The 21,737-nt window shown below is 48.6% G+C and overlaps 1 protein-coding gene across 1 annotated transcript in view; it reads right to left on the bottom strand.

Moving 5' to 3' along the window:
* The window catches only part of TENM4 (teneurin transmembrane protein 4), a 753,030-nt gene that overhangs the window by 53,254 nt on the left and 678,039 nt on the right, over positions 1–21,737 (bottom strand). The window contains exons 20-25 of the mRNA XM_082749583.1: positions 20,353–20,472; positions 15,201–15,462; positions 12,391–12,658; positions 9,638–9,781; positions 6,816–7,065; positions 4,542–4,562 (exon numbers count right to left, since the gene is read on the bottom strand). Coding sequence (XP_082605709.1) covers positions 4,542–4,562; positions 6,816–7,065; positions 9,638–9,781; positions 12,391–12,658; positions 15,201–15,462; positions 20,353–20,472 — 1,065 coding nt within the window. The remainder of the gene's footprint in view (positions 1–4,541; positions 4,563–6,815; positions 7,066–9,637; positions 9,782–12,390; positions 12,659–15,200; positions 15,463–20,352; positions 20,473–21,737) is intronic.

Genomic DNA, 21,737 nt, shown 5'->3' with positions numbered 1-21,737 from the left:
CCTCTGGGGGCTTGTTCTGTTCCAGACACCAGCTCAGTGCTTTATACGCATAACCTGACCCTCCGCACAACTACTGTGTAAGGCAGGGGTTTGTTGTTTTTAAAAAATAAATATATTTCAGAAAACTGAGGCTACCAGAGGTGAAGGGACTCGACCAGGGCCAGAGACTGATGAGCAGCAGGATGGGTTTCCAATCCAATCCTCTTGACCTAAAGGCCGTGTTCTTCCTATTTGCCCACACTGCCTCTCAGGGCCTACAAAGTGCCCTGCCCTTCCCCACCAGGGAGCACCTGACTGTGTGCTGAGAGCCAGCTCCAGCATCATCTCATCTATCTCATCTGTAACGCCATCCCTGAATTCCCAGCCCTGCTTTCCTCCACTGGATAACTGGCCACGTCCTTCCTGGTGCCCCTAGGCCCTCAGCAGATTACTGTAAGTACTGTGGCACCTCAAGACACTTCCGTTTAGTTTGCCTCCTCAACGACATCTTGAACTCTTTAAGAGCAGGGACCAGCTTCGAGTCCCTGCTGCTTAGCTCTGGGCTGCTGCAGAGTAAGTGTTCCAGAAAGGTCTACTGAATTTATGAATCAGTGAGTGAATGACTGACTACGTGCCTCCCTGGGAGTGTACAGAGGAAATACGAATGCTAAGGAGTTTAAGGTGATGGTGCTCAAACATGGCTGCACATCAGATTCACAAGGAAAGCTTAAAGACAAAAGAAAAAGAAAAAGAAGAAGAAAAGCCTCCCTGACACTGAAGGTCCTGGGCACCTCTATCTTTAGGATCTTTCCAGGTGACTCTGATTTGGAAACTGAGGTCTGACAACAGGGATCTTCAAACATTAAGGGGCAAATGATTCACCTGGAGATGGTATTAAATGCAGATTCCAGTTCAGCAGTTCTGGGGTGTGGCCTGAGCACCCGTATTTCTAACAAGTCTTCGGAGATGCCGGGGTTGCCCGTCTGCTCTGCGAGTAGCACAGCTTTCGGCTACAAACCATCTACTCTACAAACCATCCCTGCGTGAGACGCAGCCCCAGGCTCAGCTCTGCAGCAGGGACCGTGTCGGATTCAGCTCTGATTCCTGGTCTCTTGAGCCGGGCTGGGCACAGGGGACAGTCACGGCTCTGTTTGCAGAGTCCACCGAGGGACCCACATTCTTTTCTACCTCTGTAAACATGAACGTGGGGCCTCTGGAAGCTATGCACACTCCTGGAGACTCCCTGGGTGTCATCCCCGAAGTTCACGAGCTGAAATCAAGCCTCACTATGCCCTCTTTCTGGATACTGTGGGGAACTTCCTGCTGGGAGCTGGGAGTCCAGGGACCAGAGGCTTTCCAGTCCCTGCTCCTCAGTGAGAGTTCCCTCTTCGGCTCAGAGTAACGTCTACAAATGAGCATCCTTTGACTACATCTGGCAGAACCTGGCAGAACCTGATTTACTGGTTCTTAGAACCAAGTGGGAAGAGCCACAAAGACGGGTTCAAACGGTAGCTGACCTTAGGCAAAGCACTTCATTACTCTGAGCCTTAGTTTCCTCATCTGAGAAATGGGGATAATCACAAATACTTCAAAGGGCTACTTTGAGGACAACACTGTATAAAGAATATATATATATACACACACAAAGAATATAAATCTCTGAGCACAGTGCCTATTCCATAAAAATGCCCAATAAATGGCAGCTTGCCACCTGGAGAAACCTTCAGATTATTCTGTTAGTGCATACTGGAAAAGCCAAAACTTAGTATTGTCCCTCCCTGCCTATTTTCTGGGGCCGTACAGGGCTCTCTACTGGAGTTCGCTTAATATGTGCAGCTGGGACGATGGAGACCTGAGTTCAAACGTGCTTCTGAGCAACAGGCTTCAGGCATTCCTCCGAGACCCGGGTGAGGAGATCTAGGAGGAAATGAGGATCCTCGTTCCCTGAGGGGGTCTACCAAGGGAAGATGCCCACGGGGTCCCTGGACTGATCATGCCCTGTGTGGTGGACTGGCATGAGGCTGAACAGAGGGGGACAAGACTGCCCCTGGGAACACCCACATGGACTGCCACTCCTGGGAACAGCTGGGACAGAAAATGCTCATGGACAGAGAGGACAAAATTTTAGAATTTTTAATCCACTTCTGACATTAACGAACGGGGACAAGAAAGGCCTGGAGAGAGGAAGGGATTTACCACTATCCAAGTGCTGGTTAAAATCAAAGCTGGGACCTGGGTCTTTTCACTCCAGAATTTCTGTAGAAAACTGGAGAAGGCAGAAAGAAATTCCTTTATTCCTTCCACTTTGGTTTACTTCAGAAGTAGTTTTTGGCGCCTGAGAAAGCTACGAATTGAGGGAAGGCAGGAAGCTGACTTTGAAATCATGCCACGGATGTATCGAAAGATCACTCAACGTCAGAAACAAAAGGGCACCAAAACCACAAGTCTCATGGTTTAGAGAAGATGCGTCTGGAAACCGGAAACGCTGGGCTTCCAACCCAGAGGCCCTTGATGAGGGCGCCACACAGCTGGGCAGGATCCCTGGCCGCCTGATTCTGCCTGGCTTCATCCCCTGTAGCCCCCTGGCTTCATCCCCTGTATCCAGCCAGGGACCACCACTGCCTGAAGGCTGTCCTGTTGAATGCTAGGTCTTCACCCCAGATCTTTGTATGAAACGTACTTCTGTGTTTGCTCTAAGACCCAACTTGGGGCTGTGCATCGATTCACAGTTCAGTCTCTTCCATACGAAGCTCCCTCAAAATTCTTTTAGCTTGTAGGGCCAGGAAAAAATATACCCTCTCTGAGAAGTGAGCGTATTTTCCCATTTCTGATAATGCAAACCGTGAGAATAATGACGTTTCCCTGTTTACTCTGGCTGCCAGGAAGTACAGGGTGTAGTCTGACATACAATCACAGATGTGTTTCCTCCTTTTACCCTTTATTCTCAACTTCTATTTAATTTACTCTAAAGAAGTGTGTCTCTGGTTAGAAAAGGACTGAATTCCTTTTTGGGCAAGATGGAGACACCATTATCATTATATAATGGTTATGATGATAGTAATACCTATAAATATAATAATAATAACAACCAGGCCTGCAGCTCCCCCCGTGCCTCTGTGCCCTGCTCAATGCTGGATTCTTTACAGATATCCTCTGTAACCCATAAAACCGCCTCTGAGAGAGACTCTGTTAACCTCCAGGCAGAAACAAAAGCTCAGAAAGATGAAGTGATTTTTTTTTTCAAGGTCACACAACAGGGAAGCTTCAGCTTTCTCAGCTGTAAACTGCGTGAGGCAAGAGAGCCTATCTCACTGGATGGTTTGGGGCTGAACTGCTACAGTCCATGTAAACCACAAATGCTCTCTCTGCCACAGACGAGGTGCTCTATCCATGTTAATTATTATTCTAACCTTAAAAAAATAAATATAATTGGGGGTGCCTGGGTGGCTCAGTCGGCGAAGCATCTGACTTCAGCTTAGGTCATGATCCCAGGGTCCTAGGATCGAGCCCCATGTTGGGCTCTGGGCTCTGCACTTAGTGGGAAGTCTGCTTCTCCCTCTTCCCCTCTCCCTGCTCATGTTCTCTCTTTCTAATAAATTAAGTCTTTAAAAAAGTAATACATAAGATTGTTCCATTAATACTATATCTAATTACATAGGTGTGGATATAAACATTACTGGATTTTGGGTATGTCTAACTCTTTCCACCATCCCAAGATTTTCTTTGATCCCAACTTAGCACCTACCCCATGTACAAGTTTGATGTGTGTGACATGTGGATAACTGAGAGCCGCATGTATGGCAGCCCCAGCTCCACCTGCCCATAGCTACTTCCAAGTTACCTGGAAGTGTGCAAAGCACCTGTGCCTCGGGGTCAGTCTAGCACTACAAAGACAGTGGTGCTGGTGGGCAGACATCACTCTTGGAGCATCTGATAAGGCCCTCTCTGCCTGCTGCAGTGTCACTGTGAGCCTCTGTGACAAATCTACTCTGTGATGAAGTTCCTATTTGGGGACCGCTATTTTGGGTGGTCCATATGGTCTGAAAAATCCTCTCCCACTCTGTCCTTGCTGGCAAACTTTCTGGTGGGGTCACCTGGCATCCAAAGCCAAGGCATCCGGAACGCCCACAGAAGTGCAAACCTGACACCTGTCTTCTTCCAGGTTCTTCGCCTGATCGAGATGTTCTCAAGACTTCCCACTGTGACCATCGAAGCCACTCAACACAGTTTGGATGATGCCCTCATTTATTCCAAGGAGAAGCAGACGGGTGTTCAAATTACTATGCCAAGGTTAAAACTGTTTCCCCAATTATTTTCTGTCATGTCCACAGACGATCAGAGTAGCTGTTGCACTTCGCTAGAGATGAAAGGAGTTCAGGCTCTCACCACCCGCCCCCACCATTATTAATGACTTCCTCTCATGGTAACTGATTACTCCCAATCAGTTCCAATCGCACAGGACTCATTTGCTATTGAGCCATCTGAAATGGACACGTGCAGCTTACCATACAACATGCAACAAGGCAGAGGAGAGACAGGAAATTCTCCACTGGTTGGCTTACCTATGTCTGAAATCTTTATTTCTGACAGAAGACAGGAGAGCAGGGAATAGAAGAAAGAATGAGGTGTTAGCAGCGGGGTTAGAAGCATTATTAGCAGCCTGAAAACTTGACAGCAATGGTACTGTACAATACTATAATAAATAAAGACTTAGCAGCTATGACACTGATTTATTTTATATTGGATATTACTTGTCAGTGAGCTCACTTACAAGCAGCTACATATCACAGAAGAGGCCTGGTTTCACCTGCACCACCACGGCTGAGTTCAGGGGAAGAGAATGAGGCTGACAAGCTGTTGTTCTCACCAAGCCTAAGGCAGAGGCTGGAACAGCGGATTCCCTCCCCTGTACAGACACACAGGCCCAGAGATATACCTGCTCATGGCTGCGTCTCTGTCGGTGTGCACACAGCCCTACAGAGGGTACTCAAACCGTGCGCAGCCCACTGTGATTCTCCTCATAATGGAATACAGAACTGGAGATATACCATAATTAGAAGGAAGGGGGTGGAACAGGAAACAGACTGGGAAGAAAATATATTAAGATGGTAATGCATTGATAAACTTATTTTTCTCTCCAAATTTCATTTACTCCTCCCTTCCTTGTCTATTATCTTCCATGATCTCCCCTCAAATGTGGGAGGGAGGCAGGGAAAATGGGATCTCTTATTTTGAAGATGTGAAAATGGGGGCCCAGAGAGGGTACGTGTCTTGCCCAAAGTTGTATAACTTCTCTGCCACGGAGGCCTGACTCCCTAGTTGATGGCTCTTTCCGTGGTACTCTGGGAGACAGGAAGACAATGTGAGCAGCTGACTGGAGCATCCCTGACAGATTCTGTGACAGTGAGACTCGTAAAAGAGAAAAGAAAGGCAGAGAATATTCCATTGGTGGTTCTCATTAGCTTGATATCTCATCTCCTAGGAATCCAGAGAATTCTGATTCTTCTCGTGGCCAAAGACCCTCTGCTTTATTTGTCTCTGTGTGTGTGTGTGTGTGTGTGAGAGACAGAGAGAGAGAGAGACAGAAATAGGAACCCTTTCCTCCTGAGGGCTGCCATGACTGTGGTCAACCAGCAAGCCTTCCCTTCCTTTCACATGTGCCCTGTAGAGTGAGATTCTTAGCCGACAATCACCTCCAGGGAATAACTTAATGTGGCATTAAGCCAAAACAGCCCTTGTTGGATCAGGTGACAATTCTTTGGTGAGGCAGAATTGTGTGATAGATGGCTTTCTGGGTTTGGGTCTGCCATTCCAGAAGCTGGACCTTGGGCAGATTCTTTAAATTCCCCAAGTCTCCTTTTCTCTTGCTTGTCAAGGGCAATCGTGACAAATACCTTGTGGGACTATTACACTGGGCAAATAGTTGAGATCTCACAAAAGTGAGTTTCCTTATCCCTGGCCATTTTTGGAAGAAAGCTTTCCAGCTCATGGGCCCGTCCTGTCCCCATGGACCCTAGTCCAGGAGATAGGCAGATCCCCTTCCCTACAGCAGTTCTGAGGAACCTGGTGCCATTTCTCCCGAAAGGGAGTGTGGGGTTCCCCTGTCTCTAACCACAGCTCCTCTGTAACCCCAGAACACCCCCTATGAACAGTGCTTTGGTTCTAAAATGATGTGCTTTGGTTCTACAAAAACCTGCTTCAGGGAGGCCTTGAGAAAATGCAACCCATCAGGCCCTTCCCTGAGCTCTAAGTGTGGCTGTGCTGCATCATGCACCGTTTGTACGGGGAGAAGGAAAAGGCCAAGTCGGCTGGCTCTGCGGCCCGTCAGGGGCTGAGAGGCACTGCCTAACTTCAGCCTGTGGGCCTTTATCTGAAGAGAACTCCTCCTAACTCAGATGAGTGTTTAGTAACAGGGTCAAATCAGGCAACACTGGCATGGGGGCTATGTCCATCCTGTTGTCCTTGTTCCTCTAAGAAGGCTCATGGGACTAATCCCAATCTGTTTGGTGCCAGGAAACGAGAGGAAATTCAAGGGCTTCCAGAATTCTAATTCCTGGTTGTTAGGAGACCTTTATATCTTTTGGGCACCAAGAATATCCTCCTGTTCCACAAGTGATTTGTCTTCGCTGCTGTGCCTGGTGGAAAACAGCACCTGCTTCCCCAGAGCCCCAGGTTTATAGTTCAGCCTCTGAGCTGGGAAGTGAAAAGTTCCGGATGGACTCTGACAGGTGCAGCTGTCTATCCCCTCCTCTGGGTGCAGTGGGTCATGCCACGTGGGCTCATGGGATGGCCAAGGGACAGTATTAGGAAGCTGAGGAGGACATCTCCTTACATACCTCAACTCCAGGATGTTGGTGACATTCCCAGAGGGGAAGATCCTTCGGATGTAGTTGAAGTCCCCCACATAGAGACTCCCGTCGGAGCCGCACGTGAGGGCCACAGGGGCCAGGAGCTTGTTGCCATCAGCAAGGCCGTTGCAGCTGGGGCAGGAGATGCTTCTCCGGCGCCCGTTGCCCATGATGCTTCCGATGACAGGTGGCTGCTGAGACACAAACTGGTTCTCCCCGTTCCCTTTGTGCAAGATGCCTGGGACAAGGACAAAAGGGCAGAATCAACGATGGAGCCAGAAATGGCCCTCTTCTGTGGTCAACCACAGAGTCCCCTTGATTTTTGCAAGGAACACAAGCCCTCTGCCTACCATTTCCATACTCAACCTCCAGGGCTGTGGCAACCCCACCACGAAACCCAGAATGTCCCGAACAGGCCAATCTTTCCCGAATGAACACTCACGACGACTCTGTAAGATAGGTTCTATTACCCACTCTGTATTAACGGAGGTTGGGGTGGGGGCAGGTTGGTGGCTCACCTGAGGTCACCCAGGCCCTGAATCATTCACCGCTTCTCAGATAGTACACGTCTAATCCCTGTCTTTATCACAGTGTGCATTTTTTAAAATTACACTTACCCATTTTCCTCTCCTTAGATTGCTACCATGTCAACTGTAGAACCGTGTCTTCTTCCCCCAGAGCCCCAGTGCCTCATGCAGAACTGGACACTGAGTAGATCCCAGTGAATGTTTACAGAGATGCACGAGTGAACTTCAGTCTCCTCTCACCAGGGTAGAGTCGAGAGACCTGGGGTTTTATGTGGTTTTGCTCCTAACAGACTGATCCCAGATGCTGCATCAGACTCCCCACTGCTTTACCTGCTCCTGGGCCTCAGTTTCCTTCCGAGCAAAATGAAGGGACTGAGCTTAGTGACCTGCAGATTTCATCCCATATCTACACAATTTCTTTTTAGGTCCTGCTCACCTTCATCTCCCATGTTACTGCCACAGCCTCCAAACTGGACTCCTTGCCTCCGACCTCATCTCTTCCATATCGAAGCCTGAGTTTCGGGTTTATGGTCACTAGGATCTTGTCCCAGGCTGTCGCCTATTAGTTGGGTCCTTTATTAAACAGGTACCTTTCATTCTTACATAGTCTAATCACTCATTTTGCTACCACATGTTTGTGCTCTTTTTGGTTTTAGTGAATCCTCTGAGATCATAAAGATATTCTCCTAATTTTTCTTCTATTAAAGTGTTATCTTTCAAGTTTAGATCTTTTTTTTTTTTTTTCAAATTTAGATCTTTAATTAACCTTATTTATTTTGTATGTAGGGTGAACCTAACATACCTATCCACCCCCACTGACATCTGAGGCTCCCTCGGTCCCGGGCCAGTTCCTACATATGCATGGTGTGGTCCTCCACTGAGATTCCTTCTGTCCCCCATCCCATTCTGCAGCGACAGAAGCCCTGCCGTCTGACCAGGCATGGGACAATCTAGGGCAGATTACGCTTGGCAGGTGATGAAGTTCTGGCCAGTGGCGTGGGAAGCAGAAGTGCGGTAGGCAGCTGCTGGGAGGTGTCCTTGCAATGGAGAGGGACTGCCCTTAGCCCTTCTCCTCCTCCTTGCTGGCTGAGATGTGGATATGGAGGCCGGAACTTAGGCGGTCACCCTGAACCATCACGTTGGGGTTGGAGGTGCAAGCAGAGCAATGGGAGGGGAGGAACCCTGACCTCTGACCTGGCAGAGTGCCAAGCCAGCCCTGGACTGCCTCCCTCTGGACCTGGTGCTGAGTGAGAAACACGTTTTGAACTCATTTGGAATTCTGTTATTTTGGCTTTTCTGATGCACGTGGCCAAAACTGGTCCTCCTGATGGCTTTCAGGCCATTCTCTAAACCCCTTGCTCTGTCCCCTAGAGTCTCTTTATCTGCTCTGGGGCTGGCCCCGCACAGTAAGATGGTGGTTTTTCTAGAACTGTCGAATATCTGGCAGGGCCTCTTTTTTCTTCTGATTTTAAAGGCTGCCTTAGTAACTGACAAATCTTTAGGCTATCATAAATTCTAGAGTCCGTTTGTCAGTTTTTTCTTCAGCCATGCTGCGGCTTTGATAGATAGCCATTCCCAGCATCTTCAGGTGAGGCGGGAGCTGTCATGACCGTATTGAGTTGTCCCATCACAGCACACAGTCAAGGTGAGCGATCTAAACTACAGAGTGGATTGTGTCACTTGCAGGCCTGGAACCTTTCAGAGGCTTGACATCTGCCTCTGGACGCAGTTCAAAGTCCTAATCTTCTCAGCCTGGCCTCCAGCGGCTCCAGCCCCAGCTCTGGCTCTGGCTCTTGCCTTCATTTCATCCTTTGCTCAGACCACAGTGAATCTTCTTTCCAATTACTCTTCTTTTAGGCTTTTGTGCTTTGGCACCTACTGTGCCTTCTGCCTAAAATGTTCTCCCTACTTAATATATCGGGCTAATCCTACAGACCTTTTGACACTCCGTCCAGAGACACCTTGCAGAACCAAGAGGCTGAGGTGGCCCTGTTCCAGATCCCAGGGTCCTGTGTTTTTGTGTGGGATGGCACAGCATGGAGACTGCCTGGGAAGTGTCTGGAGTCTCATTTCTGTATCCTCCAGTGCCTGGCAGTGCCCAGCATAGCGCAGGCTCCCAAGGAATATTTCTGATGACTAATCCTTTGGACGACTGATCACACATGAGCCCCTGTAACTGGGAGTGTGCATTTTCTTTCTTTTTTTTTTTTTTAAAGGGCATGAAGGATATGATATGAAGGTCCCACCCACAGCCTGGCTGTGGAGTTCTTCTCACGCACTCACCACTCTGGATGTTGAGGGCGTGGTGTTTGTCCAGGCTCCATCCTCCCAGCTTGGAAGCATCGATTTCGTAGCCCTGCAGCACTGCTGTTCTTTTCTCCCAGAGGATCAGATCTGGGCAGGATTCATACTCATAGCCTACAGAAACTGCAGAAAACAAAAGGTACGAAATGCACAGGTGAGCAAAGTCTCTGCTCTGGCTTTGATGTGCCTGCAAGGCTTGGTTTGTCTTTTGTAGGGAAGGAGAAAGGATCATGTTTCTCAGCAGGAGCCAGATGTATGTGCAGTACTGACCCAGAGAGGCTGAGCCCGAGTACCCTCTTTTCAAAGAACAATTGTGTCTTATTAGGAAAAAGTTGAAGGAAATGCACTAAACACCTTCAAAAGGACCCAGGTGAATTGATTCCCAGGACATGATCCTCTAGTATGGAAAACAGTTTAGGCACAAAGCTCTTCACTGCAGCTTTATTTCTAATAGTGCAAATTGGAAGTAATCTTAAAGTTCAAAAGGGTCTAGAGATTGAGCCCATCAAAAGGTACCCACTTGAGGAATATTATGCTGCCAGTGGATATTTTGGTTATGAAGATAACAGGGTGACATGGAAAATGTTTATGATGCCAAGCTGGAAAGACTCGTTATATATGGGATTATATGTGTGCTTAAAAAAAAAAAAAACCATATAGGGCGCCTGGGAGCCTCTGTCTTCGGCTCAGGTCATGATCTCAGGGTCCTGGGATCAAGCCCTGCATCGGGCTCTCTGCTCAGCGGGGAGCCTGCTTCCTCCTCTCTCTATGCCTGCCTCTGCCTACTTGGATCTTTGTCTGTCAAATCAATAAAATGTTAAAAAAAAAAAAACCATACACACACACACACACTTACTATACATAAAGAGAGAGAATAAATTTAAATGTTAACAAGTAGTAGCACTATTTATAGAAACATATGAATTTATTCATATTTTTGTCCACTCACTCATCAAATTTTTATGAATGATAATGGCATTACTTTACTAGAAAAAGGAATTCTATACTGTTTATAATGAATACATGGATAAGGAGCTCAGTTAGGGTACTTTGAAAGCTGGAAGTTGCTTTGAGGTCTCAAACCTTGAAAATCCGCTGGTTTTTCTTCTGTCTCATAGATCCAGACCTTCTTGGAAGGGGACCGGGATGCAGGCGAACCATGGCAGGAGTCCCAAGGCTGGATTTGTAAAAAAACCCGGAACTGCCCGATGGAAAGGAACTAGCAGAGACAGGAATGGCATTTCTTTCAAGTATCCTTCTGTGTGGACTCTGCTTGCCAAGTGGGCAGTATCTTACCACATGTTCAAGGAAGGAATTAACAGTTGGGCAGCTCCTGAAAAAGTTTCCCTAGGTGCCATAAAAGGTTGCTGGCCAAATATAGGAGGCGGGGAATATCCACCCCGACACCTTCCCTATGACCGGGAGTCCTATTAGCAGCCTCTCTACCTCCTATGGGTCACCTGTCCTCTCAGGGACAGGTTGGCCTCTTGGCTTGGAGGTCTCACTGTGCAGATGCTTTCCTTTGCCCTGGCTGGTGGACACGAAAAATGCTCAGGTCACCCAAAGAGGTTGTGAGGTTTCATTGTTTTTGAAGAGACTCCAGAAGTAGTTTGAGTTACAGAAGGGAGCATGAACAAAGAGACTGGATCTTTGCTCCCACCATGCCCTTGCAAGGTAGGGTGGGATGTGAAGCTACAGGCGAGGTCTATGATGGGTCCAGCTCTGTTCCTCTCTCATCTGTCCTCCCGAAGTCCCCTCACTTGTCTGCTTCCTCTCGCAGAATCTGGGGACAGTCTCTGGCTCAGAGGGTGGCAATGAGGATTAGATGGGATATTAAACCGTGCGAGGGAGAACACCGGCCAGAGGGGGTGTTGAAAAAACATTCTCTCAGTGACTACCTGTCTTTCTTCCTTCCCTCCCTTCTCCTCTTTCTTTTTACAACGTGATTTCTCCTCTGCTTCCTCATTTTGCTTCTGTGGAATCTAGCAAAAGAATGAAGTTGGAGCAGGGTTCAAGATGAGAAGGAATTCCCTGGGCTAATCCTCTCCGTGCTTGGGCGACCAGCCCTGCTGGGGGGACGTCGGCCAACAGTCCAGCTCTGAACCCCTTCTGGGACACTGCTCTGTACGGAAGCTGGCATGAGCACAGCCAGCCCCTGAAGGGTGATGTCTTGGTGGGGCTGGGACCCAGGCGAGGCCACAGACACTTTCTGCTTCATCTTAAAAACAGACAGCAACAACAAGAACAGAATCTCTCTGATTGCGAATGAGGTACAGAGGCCAACAAGACTTTCTGAGGAAGAAAGAATCTTAGCTCCTGCATCTCAAAAAACTGAGGAAACCCAGAAGCTCCAGACTTCCACATTTTCTAGTGGGTGCGTTAAGGCCAGATGGTTGTGAGGGGGGCAGGACAATGCCCAGCCAGCTCTACCTTTGTGGCACAAAGCCTCTTTTCGCCTGTCACATACCACAACAGCACTTTGCAAAGGCCCTTTTGGTTTTCTAAGCCCCCCCCCCTTTTTTTAAATGATCAACTTCTTTACATTCAGGTCTTTGAGTACATTCTTTGAGGTCATAGTTCCTGAAAAGTCTGGAAGGCCAACTAAGCCATAGGTATTTCTAAGAAGAGGAAAGGAGGAAGAAGAAACAAGGGAGATGGAGAAACAGTCCCGTGCCCCCAAGTGTTACTCTCTCCCTGGGGATGACCCCGAGTCCTGTGGCCGAGAGGCTTACCGAAGGCTTCTGATAGCCCGAACACCTTCTGGTTGTAGACGTCTGTCTTATCCCAGATGAAATAATAGGACAAGTCCGGGGCTGCAGCAAACCACTTCCTGAAGAGGCGGCCCTCAACCGCCACCATGAGGTGCACCTTCATGAGGTTGAAGGGGATGGTTGGGTGGGTGAGGCTGATCCTCAGGACAGACTTGTAGCCAGGGGTGCGGCTGCTCAGGTAGCTCAGCCTCATCTTGCAGCCCGAGATAGCGATCTCCTCCTGCAAAGCCTAGACAGACAGATGACACAGCAAGCAGCCGTCAGGGACTCACGGGAGCAGGGGAGACGGCAAGCCCCAAGCACTCTGGGTGACCGACAGGCAGAGGAGGAGGCAGAGAGGGAGGACGGAGGGGAGAGGAGGAGCAGGAACTCGGAAAGAGAGGAGAGGGAGGAGCGGGGAGGCAGAGTATGAAGAGGAGCGGGAGGAGGAGGGAACCAAAAGGCAGAAGGCCTGGTTTCCGGGGCCGACTTCACATGGTATGACCCTGCCTCAGGGAGCCTCAGGTTCTCCCCCATTCAGTGGGGATGCTGCTGCTCACCCTGTTGCATTACTGAGAAGGACATGTAGGATAATGTGTGTAAAATCACTCACGCTGCCGAATCTCAGTTTCCTCTCTGCCTTGGTGTGAGGACCGAGCAGAGCCACATACAGAAAAGCGCCCAGCTCATAACAAGGGCTCAGTAAGTGGGATGATGGTGCCCTTACTGGTGCTGGTGCTGGTTCTTCAACTGGCAGGAAAAGGAAGAAAGGCCTTTCCCTCAGACTAATGCACACAGTTGCCTCAGCAGGGAGGACAGTGTCTCCCACAACTTTCCTAAAGTAAGATCCTCTGACAGCTATCCTTCTCAGGATAGTGAAGAGAGACCATGAGAGGTTGGCTAAACAATTATGCAGGGTTGCGAGCAAGGCCTGCCAAGGACCTGTGGCCAATCCCCTTCTTCCCCCGCAGCTAACCACGCAAAGAGGCTGAACTGGTGGCATGGGGTTTCCGTGCCCCGGTTCATCTAGATGCTAGATGAACACAATGGTGGGGAAGGTGGCGCCCGATCTACTGGGTGTAATGGGCTCAGTTCCAAAATGGAGACTTGAAAATCAATGCCAGGGTGCTCAGGCACATGGCAAGAGTAGAGAACTTTTATCAGCTTGATGCTCTGGGCTCCGCTTCAAGAAAGGGACGTTAAATCAATTAAGGCTAACGTATCCATTAAAAGGACAGTGATCATTCTCTTCTCGTGTTCATGGAGAAACTGGGCCTTCACAAAGAAAGCCTTTTCCTCTCTGTCCGTTTCGTATCAGAGATGGGTGTGAACTTTCTCCCCACCTCATTCTGAACACATGAAATTTTAGGGCCTGGGCCTAAAGCAAAGGAATCTTTCTAAAAATCAGCTTGAAAATTCTAGGCAAAGCCGCTCTCTACCCGGGTGAACCACAGTCAGGGTTCGGAGTGCCATCCTGATGCTCTCATAAATATTTATCTTCAACGTACCCTTTAAAATGTACATCTCGCAGTGCTTGCGAAGGCGGGCCAATGACAGGGCTGGGAAAACCCAGGAGCTTGTTTTCTTGTGTTTCATGAATCTGTTAATAAGCAAGGTTTGTGACCCAGCTGGGCTCACAGACACCCAGCCCAGGGAGCGCAGTGAAGAGGGTGGGACCTTTAACCTCATTTGTTCCAAAGTCTCTGCTCCTGGGAAAATGTCTGGCTGGAGCTGAACCAGGGTTGAGTAACAAATTACTTCTCTCCAGCAAGCTCTGTCTCCACTGACAACCATTTCAAAAGAAAGGTCAGCCTGGTAGTTGAGACAGGAGACAAGCCCTGCATCTCTGAAAAGGAGTGAGGGTTTCAACCTGTGGGTGCACTGAGAATTTCAAAATAGTTGTATGTCCCTCTCGTGGGCTGGTGCCTGAAGCCACGCAACAGGACACACGCACGGAGATGCATCTGCTCGGCCAGGCGCGAGACCTACACACAATAGTGTATACGCTCCCACTCTACAGGCGGTGGCAACCTATTAACACGCACACGGCCAGAGCTCTTGCTAGGCAAGAGAGCCAGGCTGGGCCCCTCCCTGCTGTCTCTCCTCTTCCCCAGGCCTTCGTTCCTCCCAGTAGAAATCGGGCTGGGATGGCGGAAAACATTTAACTCTGCACAGCTCCGTTAGGCAAAGAATCTGTCCTGGTTTCCATTTGATTAAAACGCATCTTTTCAAACTACTTCCTTTTAATGATAATTAAGTAAAGTGCTTACGTGTCAAGATTTGAGCCAAATAAATCCTTGGCTGGCACGAAGGCAGTGTGTTTAACATAATCTCAATAATAATAACAACTGGCTAGAATTTTTCAAGCACTTGCTAAGCACTACGCATTGTGCTAAGCACATTTTCTCATTTAGTCTTTCTTACGGTGCGCCTCTGTCCTACTTCTCTTGGTAGACCCTACTATCATAAGTATTTTTGAGAGAAATACTCAAAATACAGGGGGACATTGGAGGCTGGGGGAGAGGAAAGTGAAAGGGAACAGGATGGCAGACTGGAAAGGCAGCAGGAATTCACTCTATGCTGGGCTGTGCCAGGCGCCTTCCAGTGCTGGTGTGATGTAAGTGTGTAAGAGAGGAGGCCATCATCTCGACACCACGGCTGCTGAGGGGCCTGGTAGCTGGATTCGGATGGTGGCTGATGGGATCGCTCTCCACGCACCCCCGGCTCTGAGACCCTCCTCACCCACCAGTGAAATAAAAGCCTGGAGAAATACAGTTAAGAAAGCTGGGTACCTGAATTTCTGGAACGATGGGGCCTTTCTCCTCACAGGAGCTGGCGAAGGACGTCAGCGGGGATGGAGACACGATAGGGTTGGGGCGGGCGAAGTTGCTCAGGTCACAGCTGGGGATCTCATTCTCTTCATGTCGCATGATGATGGTTTCCATGACAAAGAAGCGGTCCCAAGGCAGCCAGAGAGTGTGCTCCTGTGTGATGAAAGGTGCCCGCTCGAACCGGAGGATGATGGAGATACCGCCATTTGTGACCAGGTCAAAGCTGTTTGGGAGGGCAGGGATGGAAAGAACGGGGAGCAGGAAAAGCAGGAGATAGATAGGAGATGAGGAAGAGGAGGAGTGGCGGGGGTGGGGGCGGGGAGACAGGAGCAAAAAAATTATACCAAAGGTCTGCGCACTTGTTGAGGGGACCGTAAAACCTAAAGATGTCACTACAGCCACAAACTGTAACAGAGATTCCAGGAAGCATTGCTTGTTTTTCCCATAAATGATTCATTATAGAGATTTTACCAAAACCCACATGAATAACCATGGCTATGGAGAGCCCTTTGCCAGGACGGAGGACAGCTGACGAGCCTCTGCTCTGGTGCACCTTGTACTGAGGGTTTCTTAGAGCTGAAGCCCAGGGAAATGTCAGCAGGACAAAGTGGGACAAATCCTACCCTGGCATGAGGAGCCCTAAGCCTAGTCCTGCCTTTGCCATGAGCTGCTGTGGGATCTTGAGTACACCACCAGCCTCTCTGATCCTATATTCTCTCGTCTCTAAAATGGAAAGGTGCAAACGCAGTAATTTTTTTACTCAAGTATAATTAACATACAGTGTTACATTAGGTTCAGGTGTGCAATATAATGCCTCAGCAATTCCTTACGTTACTCAGGGCTCACCAAGACAAACGTAGTCTTGATTCACTTTATTTTACCCATTTCTGCCCCCCACCCTCCCCTCTGACAACCATGTTTGTTCTCTCAATTTAAGAGTTTTTGTTTGGGGGGTGCTCTTTTTCTCTTTCTTTGCTCATTTGTTTTGTTCCTTAAATTTCAAGTGGATTACACTTAAGTCACTAAGATTCTATGACCCTATGGCAATTTTAGCTCTGATTGTGACAGATGAGTCAATGTAGGCCTCTGGAGTTCCAAAATGGCTAAGCAAGTTATGGACAAGCACGACTAGAACGACAGTGCTTGAGGAGTGGAGAAGGGAAGGGGAAGGGGGCCCGGAACTGCCCGCTGAGGTGAGATCTCTGCCCCTGTCCCTGGGAGCCAGCCCCCCAGGCTTCGACCATGGCCCTCTCCCAGTCTGATGCTTCTCTTCTATAGAAGCACTAGCAAGGGGCCATAGGATATGAAAATTTTCATTTTTTTTCATTGTTTTATTATTTTTTCTTCCAAATTTGTATTTAAATGCTAGTTAGTTAACATATAGTGTAATACTAGTCTCAGAATTTAGTGACTCATCACTTACATGTAACAACACCCAGAGCTCACCACAACACACACCTGCCTTAATATCCACAGGATGAGGGTTCAAGGCCTCATCTCACTTTTTTGATGGGAGAGCTCCTGCTAACTCCTTGGCCGGACAGAACTCCAGCTCCCTCCCTTGGGCTCCCAGGGCCCCGTGTACTCTCCTCCTTCTGGCCCACTTACACTGCACGGGGCTTGTGTGTTAATGCTCCAGCCTGGGCACAATGATTCCTCCATCTTTCCAGAACCTAGTGCTGTACTTGACAGTTATAGTTCACAGAATGAATGCATAAGTGATGCTGTCAATTCCTTCTCACTGTCCACAAAACACCCTGGGTTCCTTCTTACTTTGGCTGTTATTTTAGGTCACCCCAACATTCATCCATGCAGTTGGTTTTAGAGACTAACACAGAACCTCCCCCTTTGTCCCTGATAAATAGACCTTGTGGGGTTGGGCTCACTGCTCCAGTCTGCTTTTCCCTCTTCTAGGGATTTAGCACAACTGCCCTGACTAGTGCCAAATCCTGCTCCTGGTAGACAATGCCCCCAGATTTGGGTTTCTAGCCTCTAGAGCCTGACTCTTCTGTCCTTTGCTAAAGATTTCCACTCACTTTGCCTTCTTTTCAAACCACTCGGCCCTTTTGAGGTCCACACTAGGGTAAAGCAAGTGGGACAGCACCAACCTTTAATAAGCAATGGCAGAGTTTATGCTGAATCAAGAGTTTAGGTTTTGGCTCTCTAGGAGGATATCCGTGGTTTTGGGGAAATACCCAGAGAACAACTTTCCTGTCACAGAACTGAACAGCATCTGTACTTTGACAGAGCATTTTTAACCATCACACAGAATTTTGGCCTGACTTAAAAGTTCCTTTCACGAGAGGACAAGTGTGGGGAGGAAGTGAAGACAAACTTGAAGAGACGGATTCTCGAGGCGGTGAACAAGCTGGGGGTAGCTGGCCTTGCCAAGAGCTGGGTGTAAGGGGATCTTGCCAAGAGCCAGGCCTGATCATCTGGAGGGAAACCCTGTTGTGGACATGGGTGTGAATCCGACCCCACAGGGAAGGCCTGGCTCTCAGATGAAGCCCAGACAGCTGAAGACTGGTCCAAGCACTGCCGCTTACTCCTTAGGTGACTTATGTCACCTGTCTGAGCCTCAATCTCCTCATGTAAAATGAAGCTGCTGATCATAATCGCTTGGCAGAGTTATTAATTAGATAGATGGGATAATGGATGGGAAAAGCCCGGGGCCCCACTCCCAGGGCATCATGCTCCGTATAACCCCATTTTTCAGTTCCACAAGCCTGAACTGCTTCTCTTGTCTGCTATTCTTTCAAAATTTGTCTTCATGACTTCTATTTTTCATCTCTTTTAATGACCTCTGTGGCTTTGGTTAAGACTGGATTCCTAGGGGCGCCTGGGTGGCTCAGTGGGTTAAAGCCTCTGCCTTCGGCTCAGGTCATGATCTCAGGGTCCTGGGATCGAGCCCCGCATCGGACTCTCTGCCAACAGGAAGCCTGCTTCCTCCTCTCTCTCTCTCTGCCTGCCTCTCTGCCTGCTTGTGATCTCTGTCTGTCAAATAAATAAATAAAAATCTTTAAAAAAAAAAAAAGACTGGATTCCTAGTATCGCAGTATGGTAGATGTGTGAAGGGGGAGCTGGGCCAGGGAGGGGAGCACGGTGCCCTTCTGGAAAGTGAGGGAGACAAAGCTGAGGTAGACCTGCTCCCCGGACTTAAACATCCCACTGCACAACACCCTCCACAACACCTCCAGCCTTCCAGGTTCTCCTGGGGTGTGAGAGGTACGAAAGGTGGAGAGTCGGGGGAGTGGGAGGGAAATGGGTGAGATGGTGCCCATGCACATGTAACAAACTGGGGTCCTCAGACCCCTGGAGAAGATGTAATGACTCTCCTCTACATGATGCAGTGTCTACGCTGGGAAGAAAAGTCAAGCCCCAAGAAGCACTGCTGAAAACTGCTTTGAAACTCAAGCTCGAAGTGTCAGCAACTCTGGTTTCTGTGACATGGTTTAGCAGGAGGATGCACGGATCACGGCTGACATTCCTCCCAGCACCCCGCCTCCCCCCACCAATGCTATCAAGAGGCCAAAGAGTGGGTCAGCACACACAGGAGGAATCCAAGCCTGGAGAGGACAAAGTGGGCTTTTCCCACTTTGGGAAAAGTTTGGGCTACCAAACTTACATGGCTCTGGGTTGTTTTACAGACCCACCCTGACCCAGCACAGCAGGGCAAAGGACTGACGGTTTGCCATCTCTTGTGAATGACGGGCACGTTTCATGGCAAAAAAAAAAAAAAAAAAAAAAAAAAAGAGCAGTTCCCACGGCTCCTTTTTGAGGACTGTTTCACAGCAGGTGATGATGTAGCCACAATACCTGTTGCCTAGGATGCTCACATCTGCCATTTCCATAGAACAGGCAGCCCCCAGCTGGAAGGCAGTAAAGACAGAGCATGGGGAAGGACAGACCCCCACACTGTAGTGAACGTCTATACTGACGTGCTTCCTGGGATGGGACATGTGCGGGGCAGGGAGCTGTGGTCTGGGCTGCACAGATTATTCCTGGGACCGGATGCCAGCCCCTTCTAGCTGGGCCCCTTCCCATTCCCAGGGAGAGGAGAGGGGGGGAGGGCTCCCCATGCCAAGCTTGCCGCGCTAAGAGGCACACATGTCTACAAACAGATGAGCCTCTACTTCATTATCACCTCGGCCGGGACATGTTCACATCTGATATTGGATTAAAGAGGTGCTAAAATCAATCAGGCTGGAGCATAATTTCCAACACAGAGTGAAAATCAACCTTATGGGCCCACACTTAGCCAGATGGACTGCCACCACCTGATTTTATTAAAAATCGAGGACCTGTCACCACTGACAGCCTAAATATTCCACTTTCCTCCTTCTCTTCCCCTTTTCTCCATAATATTCCCATGGCTTGTACTGTAATCATCACCTTCTCATCATTTAATAATTGGTAATTTTAATAAACGGTTAATATTTCTTACATCCTTACCTTGTGCCAGACCTTGACAATGAAGCAATGAACCAGAAAGTGAGATTTATTTAACACCTACTACATGCAAGGTGCTTCCACTTCTATCACGGAATGTAATCTTTACAACCAAATTTGGGAGATGCTAGTATAAGGACCACTCACCAGTGAAAAAGTTGAGGCCTCAAGAGGTGAGAAGAATTGTCCAATTGTTCTAGTAAATGGAAGAGCTGGAGGGACTAAAGAAACTTCACCTCCCTCTACTGACGGTTCTCACAGGGACCCAAAGGGCAGAGTTCTGTCATCACCCAGTGGTATCCGTAGACCTAGCTGGTTGCACATGGAAACCACACAGCAGGAAATGCTAACATCTCTGGAGTTATCGGTCTGTAGAAAGTGGTCCATGTGATAGTATCTTTTGTTATAAGCCATGGAGCAGGAGAATATGTATAAGGTACCCTACACTTAGACTCTGAGAACCAGAGGAGAAGAAACTGCTTAACTTTTAGCCAAAGGGAGTTAGGCCAGAGTCAGATACAAGGTCTTACACCTACTGAGTTACAAAACTGGGCCTCCGAACTCAGGCCCCATCCTCTTTCCACATTGTCAGTCCAGCAGCAGTTGTGTGGTAAGACCACGAGAGCAGGACTGTCACTAACACTGTCCACAAAAGGTCTCTTACCTGCCATCCTGCCTGCTGATTGTATATCCAAAGAGAGGGTTATTGACAAAACTGATATTCACACCAACCAGCGGGGTCCCGTCTGATGTCATCACTTGACCACGAATGACACATGCATGCCTGTGGGTAGAGAAGAGAGGATCACGTGATCTACTTTTCATGCTCGGAACCCCAGGCTGCCAGGGAAGCCCCGGAGGTCAGAAGATAAAAGGCAGACTGCTCGGACATAATCTGGCACCCAGGGGCTTATTGTCTTCACTCAAGAGGAGTAAATACCTTCTTTTTTTCATAGTACTCCAATTTAAATTTCTGGGAGATGTTTTTAGGTGTCTTACTCAGGGATCGTTCTCTAAGGATGCTACATTATACCACAAGGAGATAAGCTGGGGCTGCATGGTGGAGTCACGCATGAGAATCTGGAGTCACGTGACACTGGAGTCACGGGTTCGACTCTCAGCTCTGCCACTTGTGAGCTCTCTAAAGTTGCACAAGCATGTGACGGCTCTCTGAGCCTCTGTTTTGGCATCCTGGTACAGAGTGAGCTACATAAATGGCAGTGGTTATTACTGCCACTAATAGTGTCACTGGAGGTAGACAGCAAGACAGTGAACAGGATAGACAGCAATTCCTCTCATCGGGCTTTAGAAACAGAAAGACAGAGGCTAGCATCCCCCAGAGTGGGTTCTGGAAGCTTTGGCATCTCCCGATATCTCTACTCCCACTTTCCCACTGTATTTCAGACAACACACCCTCTGTTTTCCCCATAGCTGCCATGCACATGTAGCTTAGGCCTCCATGTCTGTGCAGTGTTCTCCCCACCGCTGCAGGTGTCACTCCTGCACCCCAACACCCATCCTTCATGACCCAGCTTCAAATGACACCTCTTCCCTGAAGCCTGTCTTGATGGCCCTAATTGGCACTAGTCACTTTCTTCCAAAGTCTGACACAAACATGTTGCTACCCCACCGTGGCATACACTGTTCTCCTATCCACTAGATCATGAGCTCCTTGAGGGCAGGGTCAAGGGCTCTTCCTTTTCTTCTCTCTGCAGTGCCCGGAAATGCCTAACAAGTACTAGACCATTGTTTCAAAAAATGGTGGACTGAGTGAGTACGTGGGACAATTAGAGGTCATCTAGAATGATGGTTTTTCAAATATATCAGAGAGGGAAGCTTTTTATCAGATGATATTTGATAAGGACCCAAAGTTGAAAACAAATAAAAACAAGATCTCTCTAGATGAAATAGAGGTTTGGGGTGATTCTGAAGACAGCTCTGGAGACTTAGTCTCAGGAGATGCCAGAGAAAAGCCAGCTGGAAGAGCACAGAGTTAGTGGAAGAGGAGGAAACTGAGGTCCACAGAGGTTATGCTACTTGCCCCCAAGC

The sequence above is a fragment of the Mustela nivalis genome (assembly GCF_964662115.1).
Source record: "Mustela nivalis genome assembly, chromosome: 9".
In the NCBI taxonomy this organism is placed as follows: domain Eukaryota; kingdom Metazoa; phylum Chordata; class Mammalia; order Carnivora; family Mustelidae; genus Mustela; species Mustela nivalis.
The sequence above is the reverse complement of the archived record's forward strand: the minus strand, read 5'-3'. Positions and strand labels throughout refer to the sequence as shown.